Below are 16592 nucleotides of genomic sequence, written 5' to 3'. Positions count from 1 at the left end.
TTATGTTATGATTTTTATAAAGAAATTTCGAGTAAATATTATCGTTTCTATTATAAACTTTGGAAAATCAAATAATAATTTTAAATAATAATTATTTTCGCCTTTTTATATATTGTTTATATATATTGTTTTTATTTATTTTATATTTTATATTTTTATTAAACTGTGTGATAAATAATTCGGTGATAACTTTACCAAATAATAACATTAATTTTGACTGATTAATCTAAATTAAATAGAATTTATTAATGACAAGGTAATACAAAGGATTTAGTTATTTTCTGTAATTAATTTCATCTTGAAATTTAGGTCACTTATGTAGGTCACGCAGGGTGCGTGCGCGTATCGTCTTCCACTCTTTCAATCTGTCACCTTTAGGTTCTGCAGTTTAAAATTGTAGTCTCTAAAGATTAAATATTACTTTATATTTCTTTATCATCTTTTATTAATTTGATTAATCTTTTATTAATTTATTCAAAGTTGGCTCTTTCGAGATCTTTATATATATATATTTACAAATTTTGATAAATTTAAAAATGTTGAGTTCTATAGATTTATTATGTTATAAGAAGAGATATGTAAATGTATACAAAATCATTCGAATCTTTTGCAGATACATGAATTCAGAGATGTGAAAACTCTGGAATACGCTGTAGATATATAGAGATACCAGCTTAGATCTCAAAATCGCATCTCATAAATAAATGATCAGTGAACTATACGAGCATGACGGCAGCTTCTTTCATCGCGGTCACGTGGCGCAAAAATAAAATTTAAGAGCATTGTGCTCGTAAAGACAGAATGCGCATGCTCGAGATATATTATATAGTAGATTGCGGACGCAAATGATCGAACTGAAACTCGCTTTTATAAGCATATCTATTTTATAAGCGAATTTGTAACCAATCTTACGAATAAGACATTTCGTCAATTGAAATATTATTATGAGTATGAAATAAAATACATTTTAAACAATATCGATCTGTTTCACACGTCTATTTTCTTTCCATATATATTTTATTATTATATAAAGCCTTTAAACAGATATATTTATTAATAAAGCTCAGCGATGTAGTAAATATTCCGGTCTCGATATTTTCGAGATGCAAGAAATCTGTCGCAGCCAAGGGGTTTGGCAGTTATTGCTAGGATTCTTAGTGGCCGAAGGACATAGTTATTATTTCGGTAAAGATTTTCGTTGCAACGGATCTATGACTGGTTATATTTTCGCAATTTGTCAGAGTTTCGTTGATGTTAATTTATAACAAATGAGACATTATTTGGAAATATTTGGATTTACCCTTCTTCCGAAAGATTTGTAGTCCCGTTTCACTGCCCGCCGTAGATGTGCCATATCGGAAAACAGAAGTTGATGTACGGAAGAGCAAGATAAATCAAAGATGATGCTCGTTGACACTGAGAATAGCAAATGGATCTAACGTCGATCAGTTCAGTTTTCGTCAGCTTTGCAACTTCCGGCTCAAAATATGTCGAGTTCTGGTTCGAAGCCACATTTATTACGTTCTACTGTTCTATTTTCTTTTAATCCGTCCGGCACAAATACACAGCATGCATATGTTTCACACGAAAAAGAAGCATCGAAACATTCAATTCATATATTCTAGAGTAAAGATTAAAAAAAACATACTATCACTTTTTGCAATGATCGAAAGCAGTTTCTACAATTGTTGATTGCAGATTTATCGTTTATTAGAATTGTTTACTGAATCTATAAATTTATTATATACATATATATCAACAAAGCTTGTGTATTCAAAATTGTAATAATATTTGCTTTTTTTATAAAATATATAAACAATTATTTTTCTTTCTTTTTTTATATATGATTTACATATGACATATGATATTTTAAACTCACATATAATATGATTTGGGCAGATCCTGAGATAATCAGATTTTTATTCTGCACCAAGTGAATAGATCGTGAGATAATCAGATTTTTATTCTGCAAGTGCTAATTTTGATATTTAAATATGATCCTGATTTTTACATTTTGATTTGATGTAAATTAACCAATTATATATTGTCTCACTTTGCGCAATTATTCAATTTAATGATTTTACTCATAATATTAATAAAAAAATTTGAATAGATAATATCAAATATTACTATATCTTGTGAAAATTTGGAACTGCTGTTTCATCGTCCGATCTTTGGATCAATGCCGACAAGTTAATGTAACAGTCCGTGACGTCTTTAAGAGTATATCACACGCATAAATCTCTAGCCCTGACCTTGATTCATCAGTATGATTTTTAGCATCAGGGATGAGATACGTTAAATGAAACAAATTTCACGATTATTATTCAAAAATTTTTCAAATAGTTCAATCAATTTTGGACATTAATTGTATGAAACACAATATAATGTAAGATTAAATTAAATTAAGATGAGATATTATATATATAGTTACATTGTGTAGTTATGTGTTCCAAATTATCTACTATATTATATTATTATATTATTATTAAATTATTATTATTATTATATGTATATTTTTACTGTATATCGAATTTATTTAAGAATCATTTTGCTAAACAAGGTAAAGTATGAACTTTTTATTTTTAAGTGCCTCGTTTAGCAAAATAATTTTTAAATAAATTCGATGTACAGTAAAAATATACATATAATAATAATAATTTAATAATAATGTAATAATATAATATAGTAGATAATTTGGAACACATAACTACATATGTAACTATATATATAATATGTCATCTTAATTTAATTTAATCTTACATTATATTGTATTTCATACAATTAAATATCCAAAATTGATTGAACTATTTGAAAAATTTTTTTGAATGATTTTATAATAATTATCTCTTGGTTTCTAATATTTAAAGAAGCTTGAGCTTGAGTAAAATTAGTATGATCCAGTAAACAATCGCAAGAAACGTTAACCCTAACAAACGCGGTGATTAATCATCGCGTTTCACACACCTGCAACCGGTTCGATTAATCTTTCTATCAATAAACCATAAAAACTTCACTATATTAACACCAAATCGATCACTTTGCTATCAAGCTGTGACGAATACAAAAGTCACGTGTTTATTTCCCAAAGGGTTCTAGAACTTTGATCGCGAGATAATAAATTTAAATTATCGCATCGATGGAGAATCGGTTCGCTATTTTCAACAGAAGTTTTCTTTCCAAGTTACAAATCTATTGATGAATGAGGTTTTCTAGGATTCGATGCGAGACGAGCTCGGTGTGGATGTGCTGGTGATACTGGTGAGTCGAGGAGCTTTTGGAACGCACTGCGACCTCCTCTGCTATAAATAAAACGGCGGCCGCCACATCGAAAAGTCTGCCAGCGAGACGTTTAGCGTCGATTCATCGTAAATTTCTTCGTAAAATTCACAAATCGGAAAATTTTTCGAGTGACGAAAGTTAGTTGGAATAGATCGCGTCGTCGACGTCCTCGAATTTATCGATTCACATGCCAAATGACGCTGATCAGCTTCTCTTTATTCAAAATCTTTTCGCAAAATTCCGTCCAAAATATCGATTTATAGATCGATTCGAAGAATCAACATTCACAATTCTTGCAAATCCTGTTTAATAATTTTATTTCTTTAGATATTTGCGAGTGTGAACATATTCCGGCAAGTTCCGGGCATCGGAGTATCAATTTGTTTCAAGCTTTGCTGAAAATTCCCAACAAATCTATTTTTAGAAGTTACATAGCTTGTTTTAAAGTTTTATTATTATTTTTGTCAAAAAAATGAAATCTAAAACTCACATTTCCTAAAATTGTTTTAAATGATTTATTGTTAGCTCATTTATATCTAGCAGACATTATTGGTTAATTTATATAGATATTTATAATTATTTATACGTTTGGAATTATTTATAATTTAACAATTTTAATTTAATAAATTTTGTTCATGTACAAATTTTAATAAATTTTATTAATATATTTTTTTTATATTTTTTATGTTTATTTATTATATTTTTGTATTATACTTTTTTGTATTATATTTTTTATATTATTAAAAGGTATACCTATTAATGATTAAATACTTATAGCTTTTTTCATTTTTAATGTTTTGAAATTGTAACATGATGTATATATTATTTTGAAATATTATTTTAAAATATGATCTTAGATGGATAAATATAAAAAATTTTTAAGATAACGTACTAACAGTTAATAGTGTATGAAATCCAATCGTTATTCTTGTACTAGAAACGATGTAGAACCTTCTGTTTTATCGACGAACAGCAATACACAATCTTGAAACGGAGCTTTTCAGTGCATATGCCATAGATGTCCATACTATGATTTTACAGTAGTTTAAATCAATATAAATTATTTACGTCAATAATAAATAAAATATCCATTATAAAGTGATTTTTATTGTAATTTTTTTAAATAAATCCAATTAGCAAAATAATACAATCGAATTACATTAATTTATTGTAAAATAAGACTAAACTTTTAAACTAAGAAGAAAACAAGTAATCTTCTTTTAATTATTCTCAAGATGCAAAACCTTTGTGATTAATAGAAAGAATAAGTTTTGCATTTTTTAAAACCAGTCAAGAAAGATTGTTATCGTTTATGCATGCAGTTCTACAAAGTCAGATGTAGGATAGCAATAGAAAACAGCTTCGTTAGTATTGTAAATTTGATACAATTTAAAAATACTGTTTTTTTTTATCGCGTATGCTTATTGAACCTGTCTTGTAAATAATAATTTCCTCTTTTCTTTCATTTAAACCGCAAAGGAATCGTCTAGTTTTTCTTTCCGAGAAAACTTTGGATCTGTTTCAAAGAAGAGATCTGCTTCTGCAACGTGTTGTTTGAATAATGGGCGCTGTCGTCATGCAGGATGTCTCTCTTTAGGAAGAATCGATGTCGCGCTAAATATACAGAGGCAAAAGTCTTTGCTTAACAACCGAATGAACGGTCGCGCGTTCCTCTTAAGCGCGCTGTTACGTTTTCCCGCTTTAATTATTCAGCTCCTCGGCATTTCCGCTGGTATTTTCGTAGTCGTACACCAGCCGCATCGCATCGTGTGCGCACATTAAGCGAGACGCCGGGTATTATAGCGCGATAAGATTTACTGGTAACGCGGCGTCGTACTACACGAGCACGTCGGAATGTTCACGGCAAGTACCTGAGAAGATACCGTCGAGCAAGTGTAGGCAAAATGGACTCGCATTCCTCTTTATTATCAAACTTATACTTCAGCGTTCCTTCTATTTGCAGACGCAGATAAATTACTTGAAAAAGGTTTCAAACGAAAGAGACAGAGCTACTTTTGATTTAAAATATAAATTCGATATAATTAATATTTATTTTCAATATAATTAATAGTTGCCTATTAATAAGGGGAGAAAAAATTTTCAATTTCAGAAACTCGCGAATAGACGTTTGACTACTGAATTTTTTGCATTTCTTTTTTATCATGGATCTCGTATCTAAGATTTATAAGTCCGAGAGAAAAAAGTCTGGGGGACTAATGAGCTTGTTCGTCTTCTCGCTGCACATGCTATTTGATCGCATGGCGAGCGTGCACCTGCTTCCCCGTTTCTTTCGCTTTTGCATCATCGTCGTCGTCGTCGCTTCCGGAAATGTAGGCCGCTTTGACAAGTCGCTGGCGAGAGGACGGATTTAGAATCCTGTTTAGACCTCCAACGCGCGTTTCGCACGTGCTTGTAAGCTCGTATTCTTTTCGAGTTTTTCCAAGACAGACGTACGCTTCGCGCTTTCGTGACGCTCGCAGCTGCAGCAACACGCGTTAAGCGCCGCGCGAGAAAAAGGTCGAGCTGCAAATTGTTCTCTATTACCGCAAATTAGCGGACGATCACTATCGAGAACCTGGAATTATTTCTTTTATAATATTAACGGCTGCGTGTCTCTCTGACGGCCGACAATGCGCGAATGACTCTGAGTTTTCTAAACCAAGGAAAATATATCTAGCTCGATATCTATCTGTCCCACATTTGAGTTCTTATTGCTTAAAATTATAGGAATTAACGTACGTAAGGAATGATGCTTGTGACGATAAATTTCACTTGTTGTGTATCACAATTGTATCTAGCTTTTTAATCTCCGCCCGAATGCAGCTTTAACGATAATCTACGATCTCCTTTGAAAAATTAAATCATAAAGTAGAGAAAGAACGTCATGTCTTGTCCGAAACTTTGATTTCATAATCATTTTATAACTAAAAAATACTGTGATATTTATAATTCCATTTTTTGATACAAAGAAGAAATCACATAAGCCAATGGTGAAGTGAAGAGTAATTCTTATGGTGAACCCAAGTAACGTAAAGTGCTAAGATCGCCGTAGGGCGGTGAATAGACGGCAGATGGTGGACACCTGAGTACTCCATGAAAATTTCGGCAGAGAGCCGATAAGATCGAGGGAATCTTCTTGGTATATTATGGGTTCAAAGAAAGATAGAAAGAGAAAGAGAGAAAGCCACACTATTATTACTTTACTTATGATCCGGTCAAAGGATACACCGCGCGCAGAGAGGCGAATTAGACGCGCCTCGATATGATGGCCTTGAACCGACAACGAAGACGATGACATAGATAATCATGAAGGCGAATTAGATCCAATCGAACGATTAAGGACGATCGACGACTGCTCGAGGACTCGGTTACCTCGGAGATAGAGTAACTCGAGTCGGCAATACTCGACAAAATTGTAATCAGAGATGATCAGAACTCGATTATTGTTTCAAGCACGATGGTGAAATTAAAGGAGAGCTTGTCGTGTTTGCGGGAGGATCAGAAATGCATTGTGATGTAAATGAAACGACACGAGGACGCACGTTAATATTAAATTGCGCTGTGACTTCCATCGAGAAAATATTTCATATTTCATTCGTATTTCATATTCAGTACATAAAGCTGGAAAGATATGTGGAAAAGAGTTGGAGTATATTTTATACATGTCTTCAGAAAATTTGGAAAAGTAAATTAAAAGCTTGACAAATATGAGCAAAATAATCGCAGATGTCGATGCATCGAAATCAAATGGAGCTATTGTAATTATCCAATACTCCAAAAATAACTCATGATTTCATCAAGTAAATTTATGACTTCGATCGGAAGATAATATTCCAATTTTCTTCTTGGTTCATAGTCCTCACTCCAAGCAGCTTAAATTCTTTTCGTAGTTTTAAAAATCTTGCTACAATATAAGATAAATGATCATATTCTTCCAATATCCGTAACATATTATCACGAATGAGGAAATGATAGAAGTCAATTATTCATGATCACAGATCTCACGCCGTAGTTCGCTACGAGAGAAGTTATCTAGATAATTTCTCTTCCTTGCTAAGGCCCAATTTGTAGGTCACCGTTCATGCTATCGATGTATGGAGTGGTTTCGGCGTGGCATTGCCGTGGATAATGAAACTCGTGGAATCGAGGAAAGGTGGATGTGAACCCAATAATTACGTTGGTCGTTGCTTTAGGCGCATAGTATGCCGGCTTGTTTAAAAGCGACGTGTGCACGCTCTTAGAAAAAAACGTGCCGTCGATTAGCAGCTTTTTTTCTCCTTCTCTCTCTCATGATTCACCATTTACACAGCTCTAATAACATAATTTCGACAAAATAAGCGCGTGCATCAATTTCTGAAAAATCGTCCAATTCTTTTGCGACTTTCCTCGAAAAAGTTTAGCGATTTTTGTGAATTTTTAACATCATCAAATGAAGCGCAAAGTATTTTAAATCAATTTCCCTAAAATTATTATGCTAAACATGCAATTGAAAGGCTTTTCTTCAACTCTTTAAAAGAAGGAAATGCATGGAACTAACATATAGTTAAGCAACTGTAATATTACGATATGGAATTGAAAGAATCGTTTAGTTAAAGAGAGTGAAAATATCAAGACGGTTCATGAGTTTTACACGCCGCATTTATGCGCCAGTCGGCACTCCTCAGGTATACGCATGAAAGGTACATACGTGTAGTAGGATACCGTCCAGCTTTCTCTTTTTATAGCCCTCTAAGCACCGATCCCGCCTCCATGCGAGCTTCACACAAAAGCGAAGTCGTGAACCGTTGCTGCACGTATTGCGTACATGCGTGGGTGTATAACGTTGACGCACTAATGCGACGCACACATAAATGCTTAGGTACAACCTCTGCTAGGATATTCGGAGATACGGACTCTCCTAAGAGGTTTGCCTGAATGTACCACGTTGATTAGATCTAAAAATATCGTCGACTAAGAAGTAGATTGTTTCTTAAATAAAATCTACCTGATTACTTTCTTTAATGTAGATATAAAAAACAATAGAATTATAATTGTTGCTTTTATGGCGATTGAGATTGGTAGCAGTAGATGTAAGTCAATAATTTTGTTAAAAAAAAATCAATTAAAATTTATCAGTTATTAAAAAATTTATAATTGTGATCCCTAATAATACTTTAAAGATTTATTTCGTTTAAATCGAGAGAAGAGAATCTTTTTATATTTCATTAACTTAGCTTTAGACCCCCAATCACTACCGAAGTTTTCACCGTGGAACACAAATCCGCACCTAAATTACACTAGTTGCCTAAGTTATCTAAGTTACGAATGGCACCGGTATATAATGATAAGTAGCAACTATTTCAAACTGGTCCTGACAGTATAATTAGGCAATGTTTCTCAGCATAATTTAAATGCTTACTTAATGAAATTTCGTTATTTTTGAAGTAGTTCCTTCGTTTAAAATTTCAGGGATAAAAAAACAGTGTTTTGAATATTGAAGATACGTATCGAGAGGATCACATTATATATAATATGGAGCAGTATTAAAGATTATATGGAAAATTACATAAAGGAGCAAGTAATGGCAACGTTTCTCTTTTAACTTTCTTGGCATCCATAAAAAAAGTATGGCGCCCAATAATAATATTATTACCGGCACATCGAGCCTAAAAGCCACGTATGCGAAAAGCCATTTGAATATTCGGGATTCGTTTGATCCGTTACTATAAGCGATGCGAGAGTACTCGGACACGATACAAATTACTCCGGTAACCGCCCCGGGTGTTTACAGTCATTGACACGTAAGTGCTCTACACGTGCCCGATCCGCTGCGTGTACGCCTATATACGTACACGACGATTGCGTGTGTACATACATGTGTACATACATGGGGAAGTTGCCGTTAGTACTCGCGTTGCGCAAGCGAAAACTTCGACTGTAATGCCTTTTAGGTTTTTTTTTTATTTCCTAGACGTTTCACTTCATATTCTCTATGATTCGTTAAAAATTCCCATGATTAGAAAGTCAGTTCGAGAAAACATCATTTGTTGCTCCAGATCATTTTGAATTTTTTCGTTCGTGATTAAAATTATGCGTAAAATTGTTTACCGAATTGTTGTAATAAAAATAATAAAAAAAAGACATTGATCGAACACATTTAAATTATTACTGCTGCATCAGCTCAACATTTCATGAATGTTAATAAGATGAAAAAAATTTGTTTACGACGAGCAGCAAATTGAATATTAGCGCTAATATTGCGCGTGTGCGATTATACGATAATAACATTTGCACTACTCATTCTTTTTTATAGCGATAATATGTATTTTTTACAAGTGAAGATTAATTTACATTATCTCGAAACGTATGCAAATCAAGTTCAAAAACACGACGCAAGACTTAAGTATATAGCGAAAAATATTTAATAAAAGATACGTCTCTCTTCATGACGCATACATAGACATACGCATGATGTAATGGCATTAAAATATTTCTCTCTTTTGATTATTAATTGTGAAATTAAACAACTTCAAAATTTTTAAACTCTTTCCTTGAGTACAGATTTATTTTTATGAATCTTGATTGCTTGTCCACATTAACTATGCGACAACGTTATTTTCTACGTTTATTTCGCCGATCGACCGTAAATTCATTCGTGTAGCGGGCGCAAATACGCGAATCAACCTTTAATAATAATTTAATCGAACGTCGCGTCCGCCTCTCGCGCACAAACGAACCTTGTTTGTCTGTCCGCCGTCATTATGCGCAACCTAATTACCGGCCAATGATTTCATGGAACGCCATTCGAAATCCAATTGACGAGATGTCCACGCGATTGCCGATTCACCGACGAATTAAACGGTCGCGTTGCCGATCTCGCCTAGCATTTACATATTTAATGCCAAGGACTTGTTTTGAATTATGCTTGAAACGTAGGCAACGCCTACGGGTATGTTTTACATATTTTCTTATAAAATTCAATCCGCCAAGTATAACTAAATAGACGAATCTAACAGTATCTTTCTGGAAAGTAGACACATACTCTGCTAAAATTTCGCGCTTCATGTTTCAGATGACTAATCGTTCAATATAATAATTTAATAATTAAGAGTAACTTTTTCATCTTGATGCAAGAAACATAAATTTTTTGTTACACTGTAAATTGCAGAATGCAATTAACAATATAAAGTTGCCATGATGAATGGGAGATTAACAGCTGGAGAATCCTTGAGTGTATCATAAAAACACCGTACACGCGATGATACTAGTCAATGACACCGGCAAAATCATTCTATCGTCAAGAATGATTGGGCGTTTTATCGATTCTATTTACAGGTTGACGAGCGTCAATCGATCTGTCCAATAATGTGATTCGACTCTATCGTTTGTCAACAGAGCTGTCTCGATAACGTGACAGCTTCATTAGACAGACGCGAAATTTGTTAGATTTATTTTCGACAAACTGTTTATTACATGAGAAATCTGAAACAAAAGTTTCAGCGACAATTTGTTGCTTCGAATGCGTTATAAAAATAGGAAAAGAATAGAATTTTCTTCTTATAATTAACTATTCTCTGAAACTTTTGTTAAAGAAAGAACCATCTGTATTCACGGAGAAATCTATCGGTAATACATTACGCGACAATGATTAAATACTTTCCACCTACTTATATCAGGTATGGAATACGTCGAGTATACGAGACAACTTTCACGAGACGAATTACAGATACAGAGGTTGAGTGTGCCACCATATACAGAAAGTAAAAAATCGTTACTTCCTTCTGGCAGTTTTCTTTTTGGCATAAATTGCTCTACTTCCAAAGAATATAATTAATTATTATTGTATCAAATACATATATGATGTATATATGTCATATGTGTGTCTTTTAAAGGAAAATTTTAATATTGTTAGATAAACATGGAATGATTGTCATCGCTAAAGCAAAGAGATGTATCATACTATGTAAAATTACTGTAAATATATTGCACGCCAAAAAATACTTGTATTACCAATACATTTCTAATCTTTTAAATTATGAAACTTTTAAATAATTAGAAAGAAATATTATATATCTAATTAATATATTTAATTTCTAATATACTTTTAAATATTATATATACATATTATAATTTTATTATATAAAACAAATTGAAAAAAATATATTCATTCAGGCATTCCATTTTTCCGAAGAAAGAAAATACATATTTATATTCACGATGCAGTGCGCTATTTTTGATTTAATGCACTCTATTTGGTTTTTGTAAATTGTAATATACACGAAATTACATTATGCATTACGCGTGTTGAGCAAGCTTACTGAATTACTCGGAAATATAAAGATGTATCTGGCCGTGTCATGAAGGTAACATTGGCGCGACGATGGACCGCCCATGTGCGATACAACATCAAGGTGGATAATAAATCTGTTGAATCGCGCACAGAGAGATAATGCAAAGCATGTATAACTATCGAGTGGATTATGTACGTCGCAATCGCTGAGGTTTAATGGTCGTTTTGGAGAAAGCTTTAAGCGAGAACCAAACTCGGCGTCATTACCGTTGGTAAACGCGACGCTGCATTTCATCAAAATTACCGTGAATTACCCGTTACATGTGTTTAGATTTGTAAACGAGCGCGCTGCTCTATCTTTCAGATTTGAACATGATAAAGTGCGAAGAGAAACTGCAAATTATTCGCTCGTTTGCAAGGAATTAACGCAGCAAAACGTCAAACGTCAGAATGACTAAATGATTATGCGTTAATTTACAGGAGTCCTTTTTAGAATAAAGAGATGTTGCAATTTTTAAGAGGGCAGATGATTTTTAGGTAATTTGGTAATATGGATAAAAATGTTGATCAATAATCTAGTATATTTTAATAATTTTTTTAATAAAGTATTCGCTTCTGCTTCTTCAAAAGATAAGTGTTAAAAGATAATTGAATGCTGCTTCTCAAAGTCAATAAATATGATTAAAATTTTCAGGATAATAATGATTGCATATTTAACGACGTGATAATGCATTCCATTACGAATCACGATTTTTACATTATCATTTTGTATATGTGTACGTGTGTATGTGTGCACACACATGAAATTACGTGCTAAAATATTATTATGCACGTGGTTTGCGCACGATATTTTTACTTTAGGCTCTAGTGTATGTGTCGGAGAGCGAGAAACGTAGCGGATAACGAAGAAAAGGTACGTCGCTTAAAGAGTCCAGTCATCTCTCGAGAGCTGACCTTGATCTTGAGAGAGTGAGTGGTGAGGTGCACTGTGAGGGTCAGAAGTAAAGGCGATAGTTAAGGCGCGTTTCGTCATCTTGTAATTTTCTAATTATGAATTAAATGCACGCCAATAGATTGTAAATGTATAATGTTGTTTATGTGTTTGTAATATATAAATGCTGTTTTTATTATTTATATCCTGATAACATTTTTTATTTTAAATTTTAATTCAAATTTGAATTTAATCTAAAAAGTGATAAAATTTCTTTCGATAATTATTATAATAAAAAGATATCTTTCTTTGATTATTTTGAGAGGAATCGGTTTGCTAGCTTACATATGAAGAATTTTTTTACTCCTTCTTTTATCGCAAGTGAATCTCAACTTTCAAGGTTTGTACGGTCACCAACTATATACCTGACTCGCATGCCTATAATTTTATGTCTCTCGCACGTAAATTTCGTCCCAGCTTCATCTGGAATTGAATTTATGATTCCTCATTAATCAATACTTCGTATAATAACCGAAAAAACTAGTCAAATGATTACGTCATAAAATAATATCAATTTCAATTTCTCATTTTACAATATTTATCTGCTTTATGTACGTGATTTATACACGCTAACATAATAAAATAAAGTATCAATAACATTACTATTAATAATAAATTATTCCATATTCAAAACGCAATACCACATCCGCTATTGATCAATCAATTTAATTTTTTAGACAAGATTAACTCTCCGCTTCGCGTCGCAATTGCTCAATACTACATAATTTTCGCGTCTTTTAATCTTTACAAAAAAGATCCTATAAAAACTTTAATTGCACACGAAGTAAATCTGATTATCAGACTTGCCGTTCCTACTCGTTGATTATGTGTGAAAATAATGCATCGGAGTCGCAAGCGCGACCTAATGCAGGCGTAGTCGTCGAGAGACAGGGGAGATGTCCGTAGGCCCCTTTTTGGCGGTGTTGCGGGGGCCCGAATGGCGGGCCGTCGGGCCTGCAGTGTCGGTGCACACCGGCCTTAGCAGACATAGCGTTTTCGCTCTCCTCTCTCGCGGTACGCCGCGGTATAATGGCAACGTGTTTTCGTCTAATGTACTTTTTGTGATGTCCTTGATGGAGGAGTCTGCGAATGCAGAACTACAGGGCAGACCCGGTGGGGCCCGCCGGTGCGCGCGGAGTGCCGCGGGGCACAGAAGGTAGAACCTCGGAAGGGCACGATGGCGAGGAAGGAGGGGACGAGGGGGAGCGAGAGGGGCGCGACAAGAGGGTCCGGCAACATCTCAACCCACCTCAACTTCGGGTCTAGTCAAGGTCAGTACGGCAGGACCATCCGTCCCCCTCCGTCCACCTCTCTCCGTCACCTCGTCCGGTTTCTTTTTTTCTTGTTCGCGCATTCGATTCTCTCCGTCTCTCTTTTTCTCACCAGTTCGAGCCCCCCTTTTTCCCCATCGCCGCTTCCTCGACGGTGTTCGTACCGCATTATCGCGTCATACCGTGCTAGGACCCACGCCCTCTTCGGTGTGCCGCCGTATAAATGATTCTTTTCTTTTTTTCACGGACCATTTTGCGATCCTGCGAAATCCCAATTAGTGGAGATACCCGTGTGATAGGACGCCAGCGAGTAGCGTAGCGGGTTATCGTAGGACACGTGATAATTCGCACGACGAAGATTGAATCGCGCGAAAAGTGTGATTGACCGATGTAATGATCGCGAGAGTTTCGAGCGATTGCATGAAAATCCGCATAAATCGTCATGCGGTATCGCCATTCGACATCGAGCTCGACGAATTATCGCGTGCACGAGATTATCGTTATTCTGCACACGACACATGTGCATGCTTTGCAGGCAGGAAAATTGCACTTTTTTTCTAAACCATTGCATTTTCTCGTGTTTTAAAAATTTATATAAAGTATATCGTAAAAATGGCGCCGAGTCCAAATGGTATTATTGTGTATTTATTTATTATATTATTAACAATTTTTCCAATCATGCAATTAGAATTTTAAAAAATATTTTATATTTCATAAGTTTTAATATTTTTAATATTTCTTTTTAATATTTTTTTTATTATTTTAATAATTTTTCATAATATATGAAAATTGTGTACTACTCGAATTCTCTGCTCTCATCATAATTTTCAAATAAAATTATTTTTCAATATTTTTTTAATTGAACAAAAATTATCTCTTCAAGCTTGAGATCTCTCAAAAGCAAAGTCAAGGTCAGATATCATGTACCGATTTCGGCTGAAAGTTCGAATGCTTTGGAGGATCCAAAAGCGCACTCAACCTGGCCGTTCGATCTGGGCATATACCAGAGGCCGAATAACTGCCTCCGGTATATCAGGCGAAATAAAAAGGAGGATCTATTTATCTTGACGCCCGCGATCGTAAAGAAAGGCCTTTCGAGGATATCTGATTCATCAGCTTCATTCATCAACGTCGGCCGCTTCTGTTTCTTTCATTTCTTTGAAACCGTACACGGCTTCTCTAGTGCATGAGCAACGGTGCATCGGAAGCATCGATGTTGTTAGACGAGGCGGGTGGATAGAGCACTTCGAATCGGCGATGATGAGGCCAGTCGGGAGTTCATTTTCAATCGATTTCGTTGGCACGGCCTGAGCGCAGCGCGAAGGATCATCTCGATCGAGACGATCGATCAACAATGACAGTAATGCCGAAAATTCACGGAACATTATTTTTTTGTATTCTTTCATGAATATATTAAACAGTTTATAGTAGTCATGTGCGAAGTACATATGCAGGAAAAAAAGAGGTGATGTCATGTTCATAAAATCCTTCATGAGACAAAAAGAGAAATAAAATTTAATTATTGTGTACGTGTGAAAACTCATCAATTTTTATGTAAAATATTTCTTATTGTTATCTTTCTTTGTAGAATGAATCAATTTATTCGAAATTATCGTGGACGTTACTGCAATCATTGTAAGAGAAGCGTCGATTCTCTCGAAGAAGTTGCAACCTTTCAACAGTAACAATCATTGGAAACTGCTTTTATTTGTATTGTTCTATTCTTTTTCAAATTACAAACGCTGATGCGAGATTGTTGCATTTAGTAATGCTGCATTTGCACTACGAAAGCACCTCGGAATGTCTGGCGATAATGATCAACGTCGAAGAGTGGGATGAGTATTAGGGAGAGACGGCTCTACGGAGCCGGGATGCTACAGGGACGAGAAATAGATAGAGAGACAGAGAGGGAGACAGGGAAAGAGAGAAAGAAGGCAGTAATTCGAGGCCCGGGAGGTGAGTGAGCAAGGCATGCTAGTACCAAATGAGATTGGATCCTCTGACCAAGACGACTTTCGGGTCCTGCTCACAAGACCCGCCTAAGTCCTTTACGCTCGGTAAGGCCCGTTCCATCGCAATCCCCCTTCTCCCTAACGTCACAGTCGACCTCGACGTTGTCCAAGTTCTATTACTGGCAACGCCCGATTTCGGGCCCTTCTCGCACGAGTTTGAGAAGTTCGACGATTCACATTTACTCCCTCGAGGTAAAATAAATTTTTATGCCTGCGGCGCGTCGCGGATAATCGTCATCGTTACGACAGGTGTGACCGTAAAGATTCGCTGGCTCGCGTTCTTTTACGCGATCACGATGATTTTAGTCGATGGGACAAACGCGATTTTAAAATATTTAAGACAATTCGTTTATCATTATAAAATTGATTTAATTGGATTAAACTCTCAAAGGTGAAGATCAGATGGATGATTTATGAATTATTTGATTTATTATTATTTGAAGATTTTTTTGTTGTAAAAGAAAGAAAAATAGTTTTCGATTTTACAGAAATAATTATGAGAAAGAAATTAAAAATGATAGATTTTTTTGAATATGTAGTGTTGGCCTATCTTACAAATACATGTAACGTAGAGACGAAATCTTTCTCACTTTACGACTTTAAATAAAATGGTTGCCAAATTTGCTATTAATAGCAAAATCGAGTTACCGATTTTCTTTTGATCTGAAAAGAGTCTACTTTAAATGTGCCAAATGCATTTCTTATTTGGCTAGAATATAAAAGTTATCTAACTGATCACTTTTTTGTCTATCAACGTAAAAACATTC

General features: G+C 34.6%; 1 protein-coding gene across 10 annotated transcripts in view; it reads right to left on the bottom strand.

Moving 5' to 3' along the window:
- Positions 1-16592, bottom strand: part of LOC105255587 (voltage-dependent L-type calcium channel subunit beta-2) — an 85000-nt gene that overhangs the window by 24372 nt on the left and 44036 nt on the right. Inside the window, exons 1-2 of one of the 10 annotated variants that reach the window (XM_011264940.3) lie at positions 2968-3273; positions 1301-1621 (exon numbers count right to left, since the gene is read on the bottom strand). The exons of the other annotated variants lie outside the window; for them this stretch is intronic. Coding sequence (XP_011263242.1) covers positions 1301-1354 — 54 coding nt within the window. The 5' untranslated portion in view covers positions 1355-1621; positions 2968-3273. Of the gene's footprint in view, positions 1-1300; positions 1622-2967; positions 3274-16592 lie in introns of those variants that run through there. 10 annotated transcript variants of the gene reach the window in all.

This window comes from Camponotus floridanus, unplaced genomic scaffold (assembly GCF_003227725.1).
Source record: "Camponotus floridanus strain SB8 unplaced genomic scaffold, Cflo_v7.5 scaffold11, whole genome shotgun sequence".
Lineage (NCBI taxonomy): Eukaryota > Metazoa > Arthropoda > Insecta > Hymenoptera > Formicidae > Camponotus > Camponotus floridanus.
The sequence above is the reverse complement of the archived record's forward strand: the minus strand, read 5'-3'. Positions and strand labels throughout refer to the sequence as shown.